The sequence below is a fragment of the Piliocolobus tephrosceles genome, chromosome 18 (assembly GCF_002776525.5).
Source record: "Piliocolobus tephrosceles isolate RC106 chromosome 18, ASM277652v3, whole genome shotgun sequence".
Taxonomy (NCBI): Eukaryota; Metazoa; Chordata; class Mammalia; order Primates; family Cercopithecidae; genus Piliocolobus; species Piliocolobus tephrosceles.
Genome location: NC_045451.1, coordinates 64,444,112 through 64,457,896, shown reverse-complemented (window position 1 = coordinate 64,457,896; position 13,785 = coordinate 64,444,112). Strand labels below are relative to the sequence as shown.

At 46.0% G+C, this 13,785-nt stretch overlaps 1 protein-coding gene and 1 long non-coding RNA gene across 2 annotated transcripts in view; one reads left to right on the top strand and one right to left on the bottom strand.

The window, feature by feature from the left end:
- Positions 1–2,297, bottom strand: part of LOC113225114 — a 4,000-nt gene extending 1,703 nt beyond the window's left edge. The window contains exon 1 of the long non-coding RNA XR_003309746.2: positions 1,895–2,297. This is a non-coding gene — a long non-coding RNA (uncharacterized LOC113225114). The remainder of the gene's footprint in view (positions 1–1,894) is intronic.
- Positions 1–13,785, top strand: part of DLGAP1 (DLG associated protein 1) — a 976,217-nt gene that overhangs the window by 873,830 nt on the left and 88,602 nt on the right. The window contains exon 10 of the mRNA XM_023228478.2: positions 11,261–11,634. Coding sequence (XP_023084246.2) covers positions 11,261–11,634 — 374 coding nt within the window. The remainder of the gene's footprint in view (positions 1–11,260; positions 11,635–13,785) is intronic.

Below are 13,785 nucleotides of genomic sequence, written 5' to 3'. Positions count from 1 at the left end.
CAAAAAAAAAAAAAAAAAATTAGCTGGGTGTGGTGGTGGGCACCTGTAATGCCAGCTACTCGAGAGGCTGAGGCAGGAGAATCGTTTGAACCTGGGAGGTGGCGGTTGCAGGGAGCTGAGATCGCACCACTGCATTCCAGCCTGGGTGACAGAGTAAGACTCGGTCTCAAAACAAAAGAAATGAAAAATGTCCTTCCCCGCTCCTGGCACTCTCCCCGCCCTAGCCTCCTGGGCATGCTCTCTCTCAACAAGACCCAGTCTGCCCCAACCTGAGGTGTTGCTAGACCAGCTGCCCAAACAGGAAACTTTATATAATTCTGTAACCCTGACCTTGAGTCCTGAATCTTCCCCTTCTGTAAACAGGCCATTCAGCCCAGGAAGACCTGCAGGCCTGGCTGGGACACATTTTGAAAAACACACACATTGTTAAAAATGTTGAAAAAGTCCCTAGGTCTAAGAGGAAGTTATCTGTCTGACTCGACAGTAGAAATCACTTCATATAAAGTAATGGAACAAATGGAAATTTAATCCTAACAGATGTAAGTGCCAGGGCAGTCACTTGTCTACACGGATGACTTGATTGCACCTGTTGGAAAGGCTGGGAAAATGAGCCGTGAAATCCTGATCACATTCCCTACTGGAAGCAACACTCCTGCCTTGCAAATTAGTAAGCCTGATGTTCTCAACATCCTGACTTCAACATGTGTGCCCTAGTTCTGTGCAGGCTATGACTCACCTTAGCTACTGGTCATATGATTCTTACTCAGAGCCCTACGTTTCTAATCTTTAGTGTTAAGTGTTAGTGTTAGTGTTTAGTGTTAGTGTTTAGTGTTAAGTGGTCTAGGCCACATTAGGCAAATGTCTACCTTTTTGTTTCCTCATGCCTGTTTCCCAGTCTGTGTCCTTTCAAGATATTCCTTTGAAATGACTGATTTCAGGCAAGAACTGGATTTACTTACGGTAGCCTTCAACTTCCTACTTAACTGCCAAACTTCAATGAAAGTACAGATTAAAAGTTTTAGACCTCAGCCTCTGGCCCTGGGCCTTCTGAAATGACCTTCCTCCAAACACCATTTAATTTCCGCTAATTTAGTTAATGAATGGAACTTTCTGAAGAGAGCAGTTACTTTGATGTGAACCCCTTTCCTAGTTTCCAGTTAACATAGCCAGAGGGAGACAGAACGGGTGCCCTCTCCTCAATGGTGCCCTCTCCTCCTGCGTGGCTGGAGCAGCTCCCTGCTGTAGTTACTCCTCTAAAACAGAGAGAGCTGCAGAAAGCAGTTCCCAAAAGTAAGAAGGCAGGTTACAAATACTACCGTTGGCATTTTCGTGGTTGCTTCCCCCCACATAGAGATGAAAGCGTTGAGATGGGGCTTTGAGGCACACTCTCTGGGTAGCTGGGCCTGCAGTCTGGAAATCCTAAAGTAATCCTCGCAAATAGGCTAACTGGAAGCCAGCAATACACATGAGCAGTGCTTCTGGCCTGAGAGAAAAGTGTCTGCATTCAAAGTACACCTTCACATAAAAATGGAAAATGCCAGTCCCACCCTGCAGGAATCCTCAGTTTCTGGGCTGTTTATCCTCACTGCCATCCACCCTACGCTTGGCTGTGACTAGGATGTGAAGAAAGAGATTGGGTGGAAAAAGGCTACCGCAGTTCTTGCTCTGTTTAACTCACCACCTTAAAAAACATGGCCGTGGCTGCTGCTTTAAAACAACAGCAACGAAAATCCCCAGCCCCGACCCAGAGATGTAACCCTGCAGCTAAGGTGAAGTTTTTGTTAAGGTGGTAAGGTAAAAAAAGCAAGCCATTCTTAGCCTTGACTTCCACTCTTTATGCTTTTCGGAAGACAAGTCCAGCGAAGACCTCCACCCCTTCCAAACAGCGACTTACCTCGTAGCTGATCCACAGATTGCAAAGTACGGATGTGATGTTCCAGGCTTGGCCACAAGGGGACACTCGAGAGTAGGACTGCCCGCGTCAATGCTTTGTTTTTTACTCACTTTTGGTTGGGAGGGAGGGAGTGGGGTGTGGGAGTGGTGGGGGAGATGCTGGCTTTAAAAAAAAAGTCCATTTGTTCCCTGAAATTGTGCCACTTGCCCTTTTATAAGTCAAAGGTTGCCACGTTACCTGTTGCCAGGTTCCTGAGAGTGCTTGGGGAAAATGTGCGCGAGAGAGGCACAGCATAGCCCTTTAGCTTGGTAGGTTTCAAGCTCTTTGGACTGGGCTGGCGCTGACATTTGCAGGGCAGCTGCTGTGGATTGCCTGCGCATTGTTTGGTCGTAGTTCTAACAGAGGAGTGGCTGCGTCTGACATCATTTCCAGGCATGAAGTGCCTGGGGCTTTTTTGTTTTTTTTTTGTTTTCTTTAATGACTCTGACTTTCTGATCCTTCCCTGCCTGGATTTTTGTACAGTAGATGCACTGTGCAAAACAGCCTCCACTCAGGAAGCCCAAGTTTTTAGCAACTTGTTAAAACAACTTGGGTGCTTTTTTAAAAAAATAAAGTTGTGACTCTGAAACAAACCTTTCCATTCTTCCTCCTTTCTGAGAACAATGTTGCGTTTGATTAGCAGTGCAGCCAGTGCTTTCTGAAAGATCTACTCTCCCCAGAAGAGGCGGCTGCTATCAGTTGAATGGATCTCTAAGCCAGACGTGCCGAGGCATTTGTCTGGCGTTAGGAAGTGTCTGGAATACTAGTAACTACCAACTGGCGTGTCTTATGACTACAGGAATTATTACACTACCCTCCATCTCATTCACATCCCGTCTCCTCCCCTTACACACACACAAGCATACTTTTTTTTACTTTAAAAAAAGTTGAGCAAGTCATCTTGTGGTTTCCGTGGAGGATGTGACTGGGAGAGAAGACTGGGATACCTTGTGTCTCCCACAGGGGGGCCGGGAATCATGGTGTATGCCCCACCCCAGCAGCCGCTGATCTTTGCCTTCTCACCACTGACCGCCACACTTTGGGTGGCCTGTAAATGTGAAGCTGTAAATATTTTGAAATAAGGTAGTGATTTTTCCATGTGCATTTTGTTTTGTGGCATTTCTCTCCTTCTGCTGTCTTTTAAAAGTTGCAGCTGTGCACCCCTTGTTGACCACTCCAAATTCATTCATTCACTGAAACTTTGGTGAGTTCCTGCAGAGCGAGGAGGGCTGTGCACAAAGCAGTGTCTCGTGGCAGGCATGGTGCTTTAGTGGACAAGGTGTTTAATAGAGAGTGTTTACTGGGCGGGGGGGGGGGGGGGGGGGGGGTGCCGGGATAAACAGAGGTGGTTTGAGTTAATAGTCAGATGGGATTTGGAGCCCTGAGTACTCTTAACTCTTGTCACTGAATCTGTAGATGAGTTAAAGATTTCCATTGCCTGCTCTGAGCCTTAATATTTTCATCAGTCAAATGGGGATAGTGGGATCTTTCGCACATGTGAGATCATGTCTATTTTTTTTTCTTTTTTCTTTTTTCTTTTTTTTTTTTTAAGGCAGAGTCTTGCTCTGTCACCTAGGCTGGAGTGCAGTGGCACAGTCATGGTTCATTGCAGCCTCCACCTCCCAAGCTCAAGTCATCCTCCCACCTCAGCCTACCAAGTAGCTGGGACTTCAGGCGTACACCATCATGACCAGCTAGTTGTTGTTTTTGGGTTTTTTTTAAGACAAGGTCTCACTCTGTTGTCCATGCTGGTCTCAAACTCCTGGGCTTTAGCGATCCTTATGCCTCAGCCTCCCAAAGTGCTGGGATTACAGGTGTGAGCCACCACACTCAGCCCCCATGTCTATTAAGTTCTTAGTACAATGTCCAGTACACAGAGTAAGGATCTGCTCTCTGGTGATTAGGAAGATCTAATGGCATGTCACGGATCTGGACTAAATCTCATCTCATCATCTTTGTTGTTGCCAGGGTTTGTGCATTTTTCCCGGTGGAGGACTGCAGCCAGACCGCTGATTTGTCTGGCATTTGTTGGAAAGTGAGGCCTGCATAACACATCACCGCTAGGAGCAGGAGCCCTATGATGCACTATTAAGTGCACAGCCTTGGGGTCTGCTTGGCTGGAAGCAGGAGCAGCAAACTTGTCTATTAGTAATTTTGTCCTCATCGGTGCCAGAGGCTTTCCCAAGATGCCAGCACGTTCATCATTGCTACCAGACAGCCTCATTGGAGCTCTTTTTCTGGACTCCTTTTTTCGCTTCTTTCCTCAGTTCTTTAGCATCATTGTCTGTGGGGCCCTCCCTAGTTTGCTAATTCTTGTCTAGATTTCAGTCATTATCATAACCATCCAATTTGAAAGAAATCTTGTCATCTAGTTGAGCCACCTATCAGATGTTGGTACAATTGCTGTAACTTCCCAGCCAAAACATGTGCTGGTCTGTGCTTGAACAGGGGCTGAGAACTCCCTCTGCTGTGAGGTCCTCGGATTCCTTCTGTGGACGGACAATCAATGCCTGGAGAATTATTCTTTATGCCTCTCTGAGCTCTTGCCTTTGTTGTTCCTTTGGGGACTTATATAAAGCAGGCCCATGCCATCCTGTAAGCAAGAGCCCTCCAAATAATTGAAAAACCCCCTTTCTTCTCTTCCAAATGAAACACCTCGTCTTTTTATTTTTATTTTTTATTTTTTTGACATAGTCTTGCTCTGTTGCCAGGCTGGAGTGGCGCGATCTTGGCTCACTGCAACCTCGATCTTTCGGGCTCAAGCAGTCCTCCCGCCCCAGCCTTCCAAGTAGCTGGGACTACAGGTGCCACTTACTTGGAAGGCTGGGACAGGATGCTACCACTCCTGGGTAATTATGTGGAGATATGTTTCACCATGTTGCTCTAGCTGGTCTCAAACTCCTCAGCTCAAAGAGATCCTCCCGCCTGGACCTCTCAAAGTGCTGGGATCACAGAAATGAGCCACCGCAATAGGCCTAGGTCCGTACTTCTAATCCTACATGCGTTTCCTGAAACAGACACCTCACCTGACATTACAACCGTAAGTCCAATCGTTCCCATTCTGTATTTCTACAATAGAAATATGTGTATGTCCCTAGTTTAGGTCCTTCCATGTTTCTTTTTTTTCTTTTGGCCTCTTCACATCATTTTGTTTTCTAAAACAACCTGTGGCTTCAAATTACCTCTTTAATATATTCTTAATCTCACTCCAACTACCTCTGCCCTGTTCTCTGGATTTGCAAATGTTCTTTTCAGTGCTTCTCAGACTATCTCTGGTGAGGGACCAGTTTGTTTATTTGCCCTCAATTTGTTGCAGATCAGTGCTTTGGTAAAATGCAACGAAAAAGAATTACTAGAAAGAGGAATTTTTTTTAAGACATACAAAAAACCCTTAGTTTTTTGTTTTTTGTTTTAGATTCAACAGGTAAAACACTCTATAAAATTCCTATAAAAGTTCATAAAGGTAGTGTGGACCCAAAGAGTGGGCAGCAGCAAGATTTATTGTGAAAAGCGAAAGAACAAACTTTCCACAGCATGCCAGACAACCCCATCAGATTGCGGCTGGATTGCCACTGCTGGCTGGAGTGGCCAGCTTTTATTTCCTTATTTGTCGCCACCCACATCCTGCTAATTGGTCCATTTTACACAGTGCTGATTGGTGCGTTTTTACAGAGCGCTGATTGGTGCGTTATTATAGAGTGCTGATCGGTGTATTATTACAGAGTGCTGATTGGTGCATTTACAATCCTTTAACTAGACACTGAGCGCTGATTGGTGCGTTTTTACAGAGTGCTGATTGGTCCATTTACAGTTGTTTAGACAGAAAAGTTCTCCAAGTCCCCACGGGACCCAGGAAGTCCAGCTGGCTTCACCTCTCCCTTCTTGCTGGGAATGGTGGCTCACGCCTCTAATCCCAGCACTTTGGGAGGCCGAGGCAGGTGAATCACCTGAGATCCGGAGTTTGAGAATAGCCAGGCCAACATGGTGAAACCCTGTCTCTACTAAACCCACAAAAATTAGCCACGCATGGTGGCGCATGCCTGTAATCCCACCTACTCAGGAGGCTGAGGCAAGAGAATTGCTTGAACCCAGGAGGTGGAGGTTGCCCTGAGCTGAGATCGCACCATTGCACCTGGGTGACAAGAGCGAAACTCCGTCTCAAAAAAAAAGAGAGAGAACGTCTTTAAACAAATCAGATGTTTCATTCACTGTATAGAAGCTGTTCGTTTTCTCTTTTTCTCTTTCTCATTTTCTCTTTCTGTTTTGACCGGACAAGACAAACATTGGCTGGTGTTTCACCCTCCTTAAGCCTCACTCTTATCTATCACACACCCGCTGGTGCTCAGACCTTCTCAGTGGGTTCTAAATCTTTCCTGGCACTGAATCCTGAGAGTAGAACTGAAACAAACAAAACACCCTTAGGAGAGAAGCGAGGGTTTAGGGCTTAGATAGCAAATCTAGGAAAGGGTGATGTTGGGGAAAACGGAAGGATTTCGTTGTATGAGCTTTGGAGTGCAGAAGAATTGGAAAATGAAGAAGGGGACGATGGAGAAGTATGAGTTGTGATTTGAATCTCCTTTCCTCTCCTTCAAACGGTAATCTTAAGCCGGGCATGGTGGCATGCGCCCGTTGTCCCACCTATTCAGGCGGCTGAAGGGGGAAGATCTCTTGAACTGGGGAGTTCAAGGCCTTTCAGCCAGATGGAGTCCTTTCAACCAGATGAGGAAAAAAATCATTTCATTTGCAATGAACACAAAACACAGCACAATGAGACCCTGTCTGTAGTTGGAAAAAAAAAAAAAAGCAATCATGAAGGTTTGAATTCCTTTCACCTTCCTAGTCCATGACTGGACAGTGTTGCTCACCGCAGTGAAGCCTCATAATAACGAGTAACGCCCCTCCTCATAACAGCATGGAAGATGGTTCCTATCCTAAAGCTTCATAATAACGAGTAACGTCCCTCCGTATAACAGCGTGGGAGATGGTTCCTGTCCTCCACTCAGCTCCCTTATTCGAAGTGAGGGGGATCTCAAAATGTTATCTCCTTTGGGTGTTGGGGGCAGGACCACCCTGTTGGAGAAGTCATGTCTCCAGTATTCTCCCTGTCCAATCTAACCATGGTAGATTTCAAGCATTACTGGAGCTCTGCCAATGTCCCTGTTGAACAAGGTATCCAGAGTTATCCCGATACATAGCGAAGATCAGCTGACAACAGCCACCAGGTGGCGTCCAATTGCAGTTGGCCTGGGGAGTGTAGGAGTCACGTTGGAGGCTCAAGTCCCCAAGGTCAGTCATGCGTTGGGAACGATGTGACCTAGCCCCGCGCCCTCCCACCCATATCATCACACTTATCACATCATGGCAGGATTTTTACTGTATGTCATAGCAAATCAAATGATTCTATATTTGGCTGCATATCTAGCTTTTTTTTTGGAGGGGGAGTGTTTAGTTTTGTTTTCTAATTGAGTAGAGGCAGGATCTCGTTATCTTGCCCAGGCTGGTCTGCAACTTCTGGACTCAAGCAGTCCTCCCACCTTAGCCTCCCCAAACGCTGGGATGACAGGTGTGAGCCACTGTGCCTGTCCTCAGTGTCCAGTTTGGATTATCCACACTGAAAGAAGAAACCAGGGAGAGCTAACAAGAAGCAATACGTAATCCAAAAGATCAGACATTTGATGTTGGAATATGTTATTTAGCTTCTTGAAATATCAGTGGGTGGAATGTCCTGAGAATCCATTTTGAACAAAATAATGAGTTCACATTGTAAAGACATGTCTTAGCAGAAGTGGTACAATGCTCTAGTTTCATTCGATTTTAATAGGGAGAGGTTCTATCCTGTTTATGGCTGCCACCCACTCTGGGTCTTCAGCTGAATGACTGAGATGAGCATTACTCCCAGCAGGGCTACCAGCACTCATGCCTCTCTGGGAACCAGAGCTGCACCAAGGTTTGGATACAAGCAACTAAAGTGAGCCAGGCAAAGTATTTACAATGTATATGCATTGGCATTGTTTAGCCAGAGGCTTAGCTTTGGGCTAATGGGAAGAACCTGAGGCTGGCTGGTTCCCCTCCTGGTTCCGCACCTTGCAGGCACTGTATTTTCCCTGAGTCGCATTTCCTGTCAGGTGCATTAGCTAAAAAATGAGGAAGTTGACTGCTTATTGTTGAGCTGCATTCAAATGATAAAGATGGGCCAGGCATGGCATAGTGGCTCATGCCTCTAATGCAGCACTTTGACAGGCTGAGGTGGGAGGATCGCTTGAAGCCAGGGGTTCAAGACCAGCCCGGGCAACACAACTCCATCTCTACAAAAAATAAAAAATTAGCTGGATGTGGTGCACACCTGTAGTCCCAGCTGCTCAAGAGACTGAAGTGGGAGGATTGCTTGAGCCTGGGAGATCGAAGCTGCAGTGAGCCATGATGGTGCCACTGCCCTCCAACCTGGTGACAGAGTGAAACCCTATCTCTTAAAAAAATAAAAAAGGGGCCGGGTGCGGTGGCTCAAGCCTGTAATCCCAGCACTTTGGGAGGCCAAGACGGGCAGATCACGAGGTCAGGAGATCGAGACCATCCTGGCTAACCTGGTGAAACCCCGTCTCTACTAAAAAATACAAAAAAACTAGCCGGGCGAGGTGGCGGGCACCTGTAGTCCCAGCTACTGGGGAGGCTGAGCCAGGAGAATGGCATGAACCCGGGAGGCGGAGCTTGCAGTGAGCCAAGATCCGGCCACTGCACTCCACCCTGGGCGACAGAGCGAGACTCCGTCTCAAAAAAAATAAAAAATAAAAATAAAAAAATAAAAAAATAAATAAAAAAGGACCTATCTCTTAAAAAAATAAAAAAGGAGGTAAAGATGTGTGTTTCATGAGTCAGCGTAGATGGGAAGTTCTCCTGGGCTGGGCCTCTGCCAGTCACCCACCCAGGGAATGAGAGGCGACTGCCTCTGTGTCATGCACCTTGTCTTCCCCTCTCCCAGAGTCCATATGATATTATAATGTGACATTTGCTTGATTTATTCCTCCAATACTCAGGCAATCCCTGCGAAATAGCCAAACATTATTATCTCCCTCTATTTTATGGTTAAGGAAATTACTGCAAATCACAGGCCACTGAAACAGCAGGACAGCATAATGGGGTCCTTTTGTTTATTGTTCATTATAGGGTGTTTCCTCTGAGTGGCCAAAGGAAACATCTTCAGTGTTGAAGCAAGTATTTCATTCAGTGAGATGGTCCGAGTTGGCAGCTAGAACCGTAGGTAACAAGTTGGGACTGCATGGCCAGGTCTAGCTGATGTGATGGAGCCACGGTGACACCACCTGCGAGAATAGGTGGGCTGGGGTGGGCTGGGGAGGAAATGATGGAAGCGTAATTATTTGAATGAATTTATAATAGCTGCTTAAGGAATTGTGCTTCAGTGACCGGAGTCCCACTTGGAAACTTAATTTGTTTTTGATCTTTATTTTCTAAAATCATGCTTTACAAATGAGAAACTGAAAGCCAAAGTATAAAGCTTCTTCAAAACCCTCAGCATTGTAATCAAATGGCAAGATGGTGGGGCTTAGGCTGCTGCTGGGAGTCTCCAAATAGACCTCGACTCCCTTGTACAGGTCCAAAATTGTACTCAGCAGCCTAGATTCAGGCCCCCACCCTTTTTTTAGACCGAATCTCGCTCTGTCACCTAGGTTGGAGTGCAAGGGCACGATCTCAGCTCACCTCGACGTCCGCCTCCCAGGTTGAAGCGATTCTCCTGCCTCAGCCTCCCGAGTAGCTGGGATTACAGGCATGCGCCATCACACCCGGCCAATTTTTGTATTTTTAGTAGAGACGAGGTTTCACCATGTTGGCCAGGCTCGTCTCAAACTCCTGACCTCAGGTGATCCACCTGCCACAGCCTCCCAAAGTGCTGGGATTACAGGCGTGAGCCACCGCACCCAGTCAGATTCAGGCCCTTGACTTGACCAAGTTGCTCTAAAGGAAGAAACTTTAGGGAGTGGCTCCTACAGACGAAGCCCACGAAGACTGATTTATTAACTAGCATGTGGATTCATTTCTACAATAGGAGACTTTTGTATAGTGTAAATACTCTCAGTGAGTAGTTCTGCTCAGAAACAAGCAAAAATTCAGCAAAAGAAGTTTATATAGTGAGCGCTTATCCAAAAAAAGACACACAGAGAGAGAGGCAAGGTGGAAGGGAAGAAGGAGGACAAAGAGGAGGAGGAGGGGAAAGACAAGAAAGAGGGAGACGGAGAGAGAGAGAATGAAAAGGAAGGATGACAAGACAGGAAGACAGAAAAGTAAAAGACTGAAGGAGGGAAGGAAGGAAAGAAGGGAAGGAGGGGGGGAAACACAGAGGGACAGAGAGAGAAAAGAAGGGAGGGAGGAGGGAAGGAAGGAAGGAAGGAAGGAAGGGAGGAAGGAAGGAAGGAAGGAAGGTCAGACAGAAAGACAGAGAGAAAGGTGGGAAGTGGACGGGCCTGGTGGCTCACCCCTGTAATCCCAGCACTTCTATTTGTCTGTCTATCAAGATACAGGTAACAGTCTCCTTTTCTGTCCTTTGAAAGGAGGCCTAAGGGAGAGGATCTCTTGAGCCCAGGAATTCAAGACCAGCCTGGGCAACACAGAGCGACCTCCTCTCTATTTGTAAGAAAACATTTTTAAGGGAAGGAGGAAGAGAGAAAAGGAAGGAAGGAAGGAAGGAAGGAAGGAGGGAGGAGGGAGGGAGGGACGAAGGAAGGAAGGAGGGACGGACGGAAGGAGTGGGGTTCGATAAACAAGCTATGAGCAGCTATGATGGCGTGTGTACCCTTCTCACCTAGACAACTCGTCCTTGTTATTAGGATCAGAACACGCATCCTCACAACCTCTTTGCCTTCCTTTTTTCTTTTTCCATGTTTATTATCAACCACTAGAATCTCTTCTAATGAGTTACTTTGCTTAACGTTAGCTGTATTTAGTGTTTTGCCTGAAAGCAGAGACTCCCCTCACCTTCTCTCTGTGCCTATACACTCTGTTGCTGGGCAGGTTTCGACAGAGGGCTAATCATGTCTAGTTTATGTTGATTCAAATTAATTTCCATTTCAGAAACTTCCATTTCAGAAATTGGTATTTCCCAGTGTTTTCCTCCCTCGGTTTTGTGGAGGTGTCACCTCAGAGGAGATCCAAACCACCTCCGGAAAGCAGGGGTCTCAGCCTGTCAATGGAACTTTTTTTCCTGTTAAATGTCTCAGTGTGTTTCATGTGCCCTAATTTCCAATGGCTGTCAGTTACAATATCAGAAATTAAAACCCACGCAGAAATCACAGTGTCTTTGTTTTCACTGTCTTCCAGTGTCATCTTGCATTACAACATATAAGAAGACACCACCTCCAGTCCCACCCAGAACTACCACGAAACCTTTCATTTCTATCACAGCCCAGAGTAGCACAGAGTCAGCCCAGGATGCCTACATGGACGGACAGGGCCAGCGAGGAGATATTATCAGCCAGTCTGGACTCAGCAACTCCACCGAGAGCCTGGACAGTATGAAGGCTCTGACCGCCGCCATCGAAGCTGCAAACGCCCAGATCCATGGCCCTGCCAGTCAACACATGGGTAATAACACTGCCACCGTCACCACCACGACTGCCATAGCCACCGTCGCCACGGAGGACAGGAAGAAGGAGCACTTGAAGAAAAATCGATGCCTGTCTATCGGGATACAGGTAACAGCCTCCTTTTCTGTCCTTTGACATAGGAACTTAAAACTAAGGAATGTTAACACTTTTTCTTTCCCCGGAAGATTTGCTTTCTTGCCGCTTGGAATCATACACCTATATGTAGGACCAGATTTTCACGTGATTGGCTGTGGACTCCGTATATTGTTAAATGTGACCAAGATGATGAAAGTATTTTCTTTGGAGACATTATTAGCAGCTATTATTTTTGTTCTCTAAATTGAATGTGTGACTCAAACTGCAGGATAATTCAAAGAACATGAACACAATCAAACATGAGGTGCTTTTAATTCCTAACACACATTTCTATTTTTAGAAAAAAGAGTGGACTTGCAAGAATAGCCGGGGTCATCGAGCCACATAACAGTATGTTCAACACTATTGAATGACCATATGAGAACAAAAATGCGAACCACTTCCCATAGATGTGGGAGGGAAGGCGAGCAAGACCAAAGTGACTGATAGTGTGGAAAGCAATAACTCACATCACAGCATCATGAGGAAAGAATGTGCACTAGTTTCAGCCTAATGAAGCATTTCATGAAAATGGCAGAAAACTCAGTAGGCTTCTCAGTTCAGTTCACTGTTTTTCTGCTTTTCAAAGATAAGATCAAACTGATTCCACCTTGTTTCTTTTACATCTGTTTAGCTTGGGTTACCCTGCTAGAAATGGTCTTCCATCAAAGCAGAAAAATCATCCTCTGTCTCCATTTTTTTTCTGCCATATCAGTCTGCAGGTACCCTTTGAAAAATAACTTCTCAATTTGCTGTTGAATAAATCCATCCACAGTGAACCCACTCTAAGTCTAATTTAAAAGCCAGGTGTGGCCAGGCACAGTGGCTCATGCCTGTAATGCCAACACTTTGGGAGGCCGAGGCGGGCGGGTCACCTGAGGTCGGGAGTTCGAGACCAGCCTGACCAACATGGAGAAACTCCGTCTCTACTAAAAATACAAAATTAGCAGGGCGTGGTGGTGCATGCCTGTAATGCCAGCTACTCGGGAGGCTGAGGCAGGAGAATCGCTTGAACCCAAGAGGCAGAGGTTGTGGTGAGCCGAGATCGCGCCATTGCACCCCAGCCTGGGCAACAAGAACAAACCTCCATCTCAAAAAAATAAAATTTAAAAAATTTTTAAAATGACCGTTTTAACTATTTTTACACGTACAGTTTGGTGGCACTAAGGACATTCACATTGTTGTGTGACCATCACTACATTGTGTGTGTTTAGTGGTAATGATGCACCCACTAAACTATAACCTCCACAGGGAGCTAGATTTTTTAACACTCAGTCTCCCCAGCACTTTGGGAGGCCGAGACGGGCGGATCACGAGGTCAGGAGATCGAGACCATCCTGGCTAACACGGTGAAACCCCGTCTCTACTAAAAATACAAAAAACTAGCCGGGCGAGGTGGCCGGCGCCTGTAGTCCCAGCTACTTGGGAGGCTGAGGCAGGAGAATGGCGTAAACCCGGGAGGCGGAGCTTGCAGTGAGCTGAGATCCGGCCACTGCACTCCAGCCCGGGCGACAGAGCAAGACTCCGTCTCAAAAAAACAAGCAAACAAACAAACACTCAGTCTCAGAATAATAAATATTATTATTATTTTCACCCAGTAGGATGGAACTGGACTTAAATCCACATATAACATTGTGGAGAAAAATTTTTACTTGAGATATTATCTCATGTCTTAAATAGTTGGATATTTTAGTGAATAAAAAAATTGTTCTTATTCTTCCTCTAATCATCGTACACTGCTATATAAATTATAGCAAAGTACTGAGTACTTTATGTGACTCTCATTTAACTCATCCAATGACCTTAACGGCATAGGTGTTAGGATCATCTCTACCCTACAGATGAGAGCACAGAGCAGTTGAAAAACTTGCCCAAGGTCACCTGCTTTTTGTTGACAGAGCCAAGATTTTACGGAGTGTCTAACATGATCACATTAAACTACTTCTTTGATGGAGAATAATAAGTAAAAAAAAAAAAAAAAAAAAAAAAAAGGCCGGGCGCGGTGGCTCAAGCCTGTAATCCCAGCACTTTGGGAGGCCGAGACGGGCGGATCACGAGGTCAGCAGATCGAGACCACCCTGGCTAACATGGTGAAACCCCGTCTCTACTAAAAATACAGAAAAT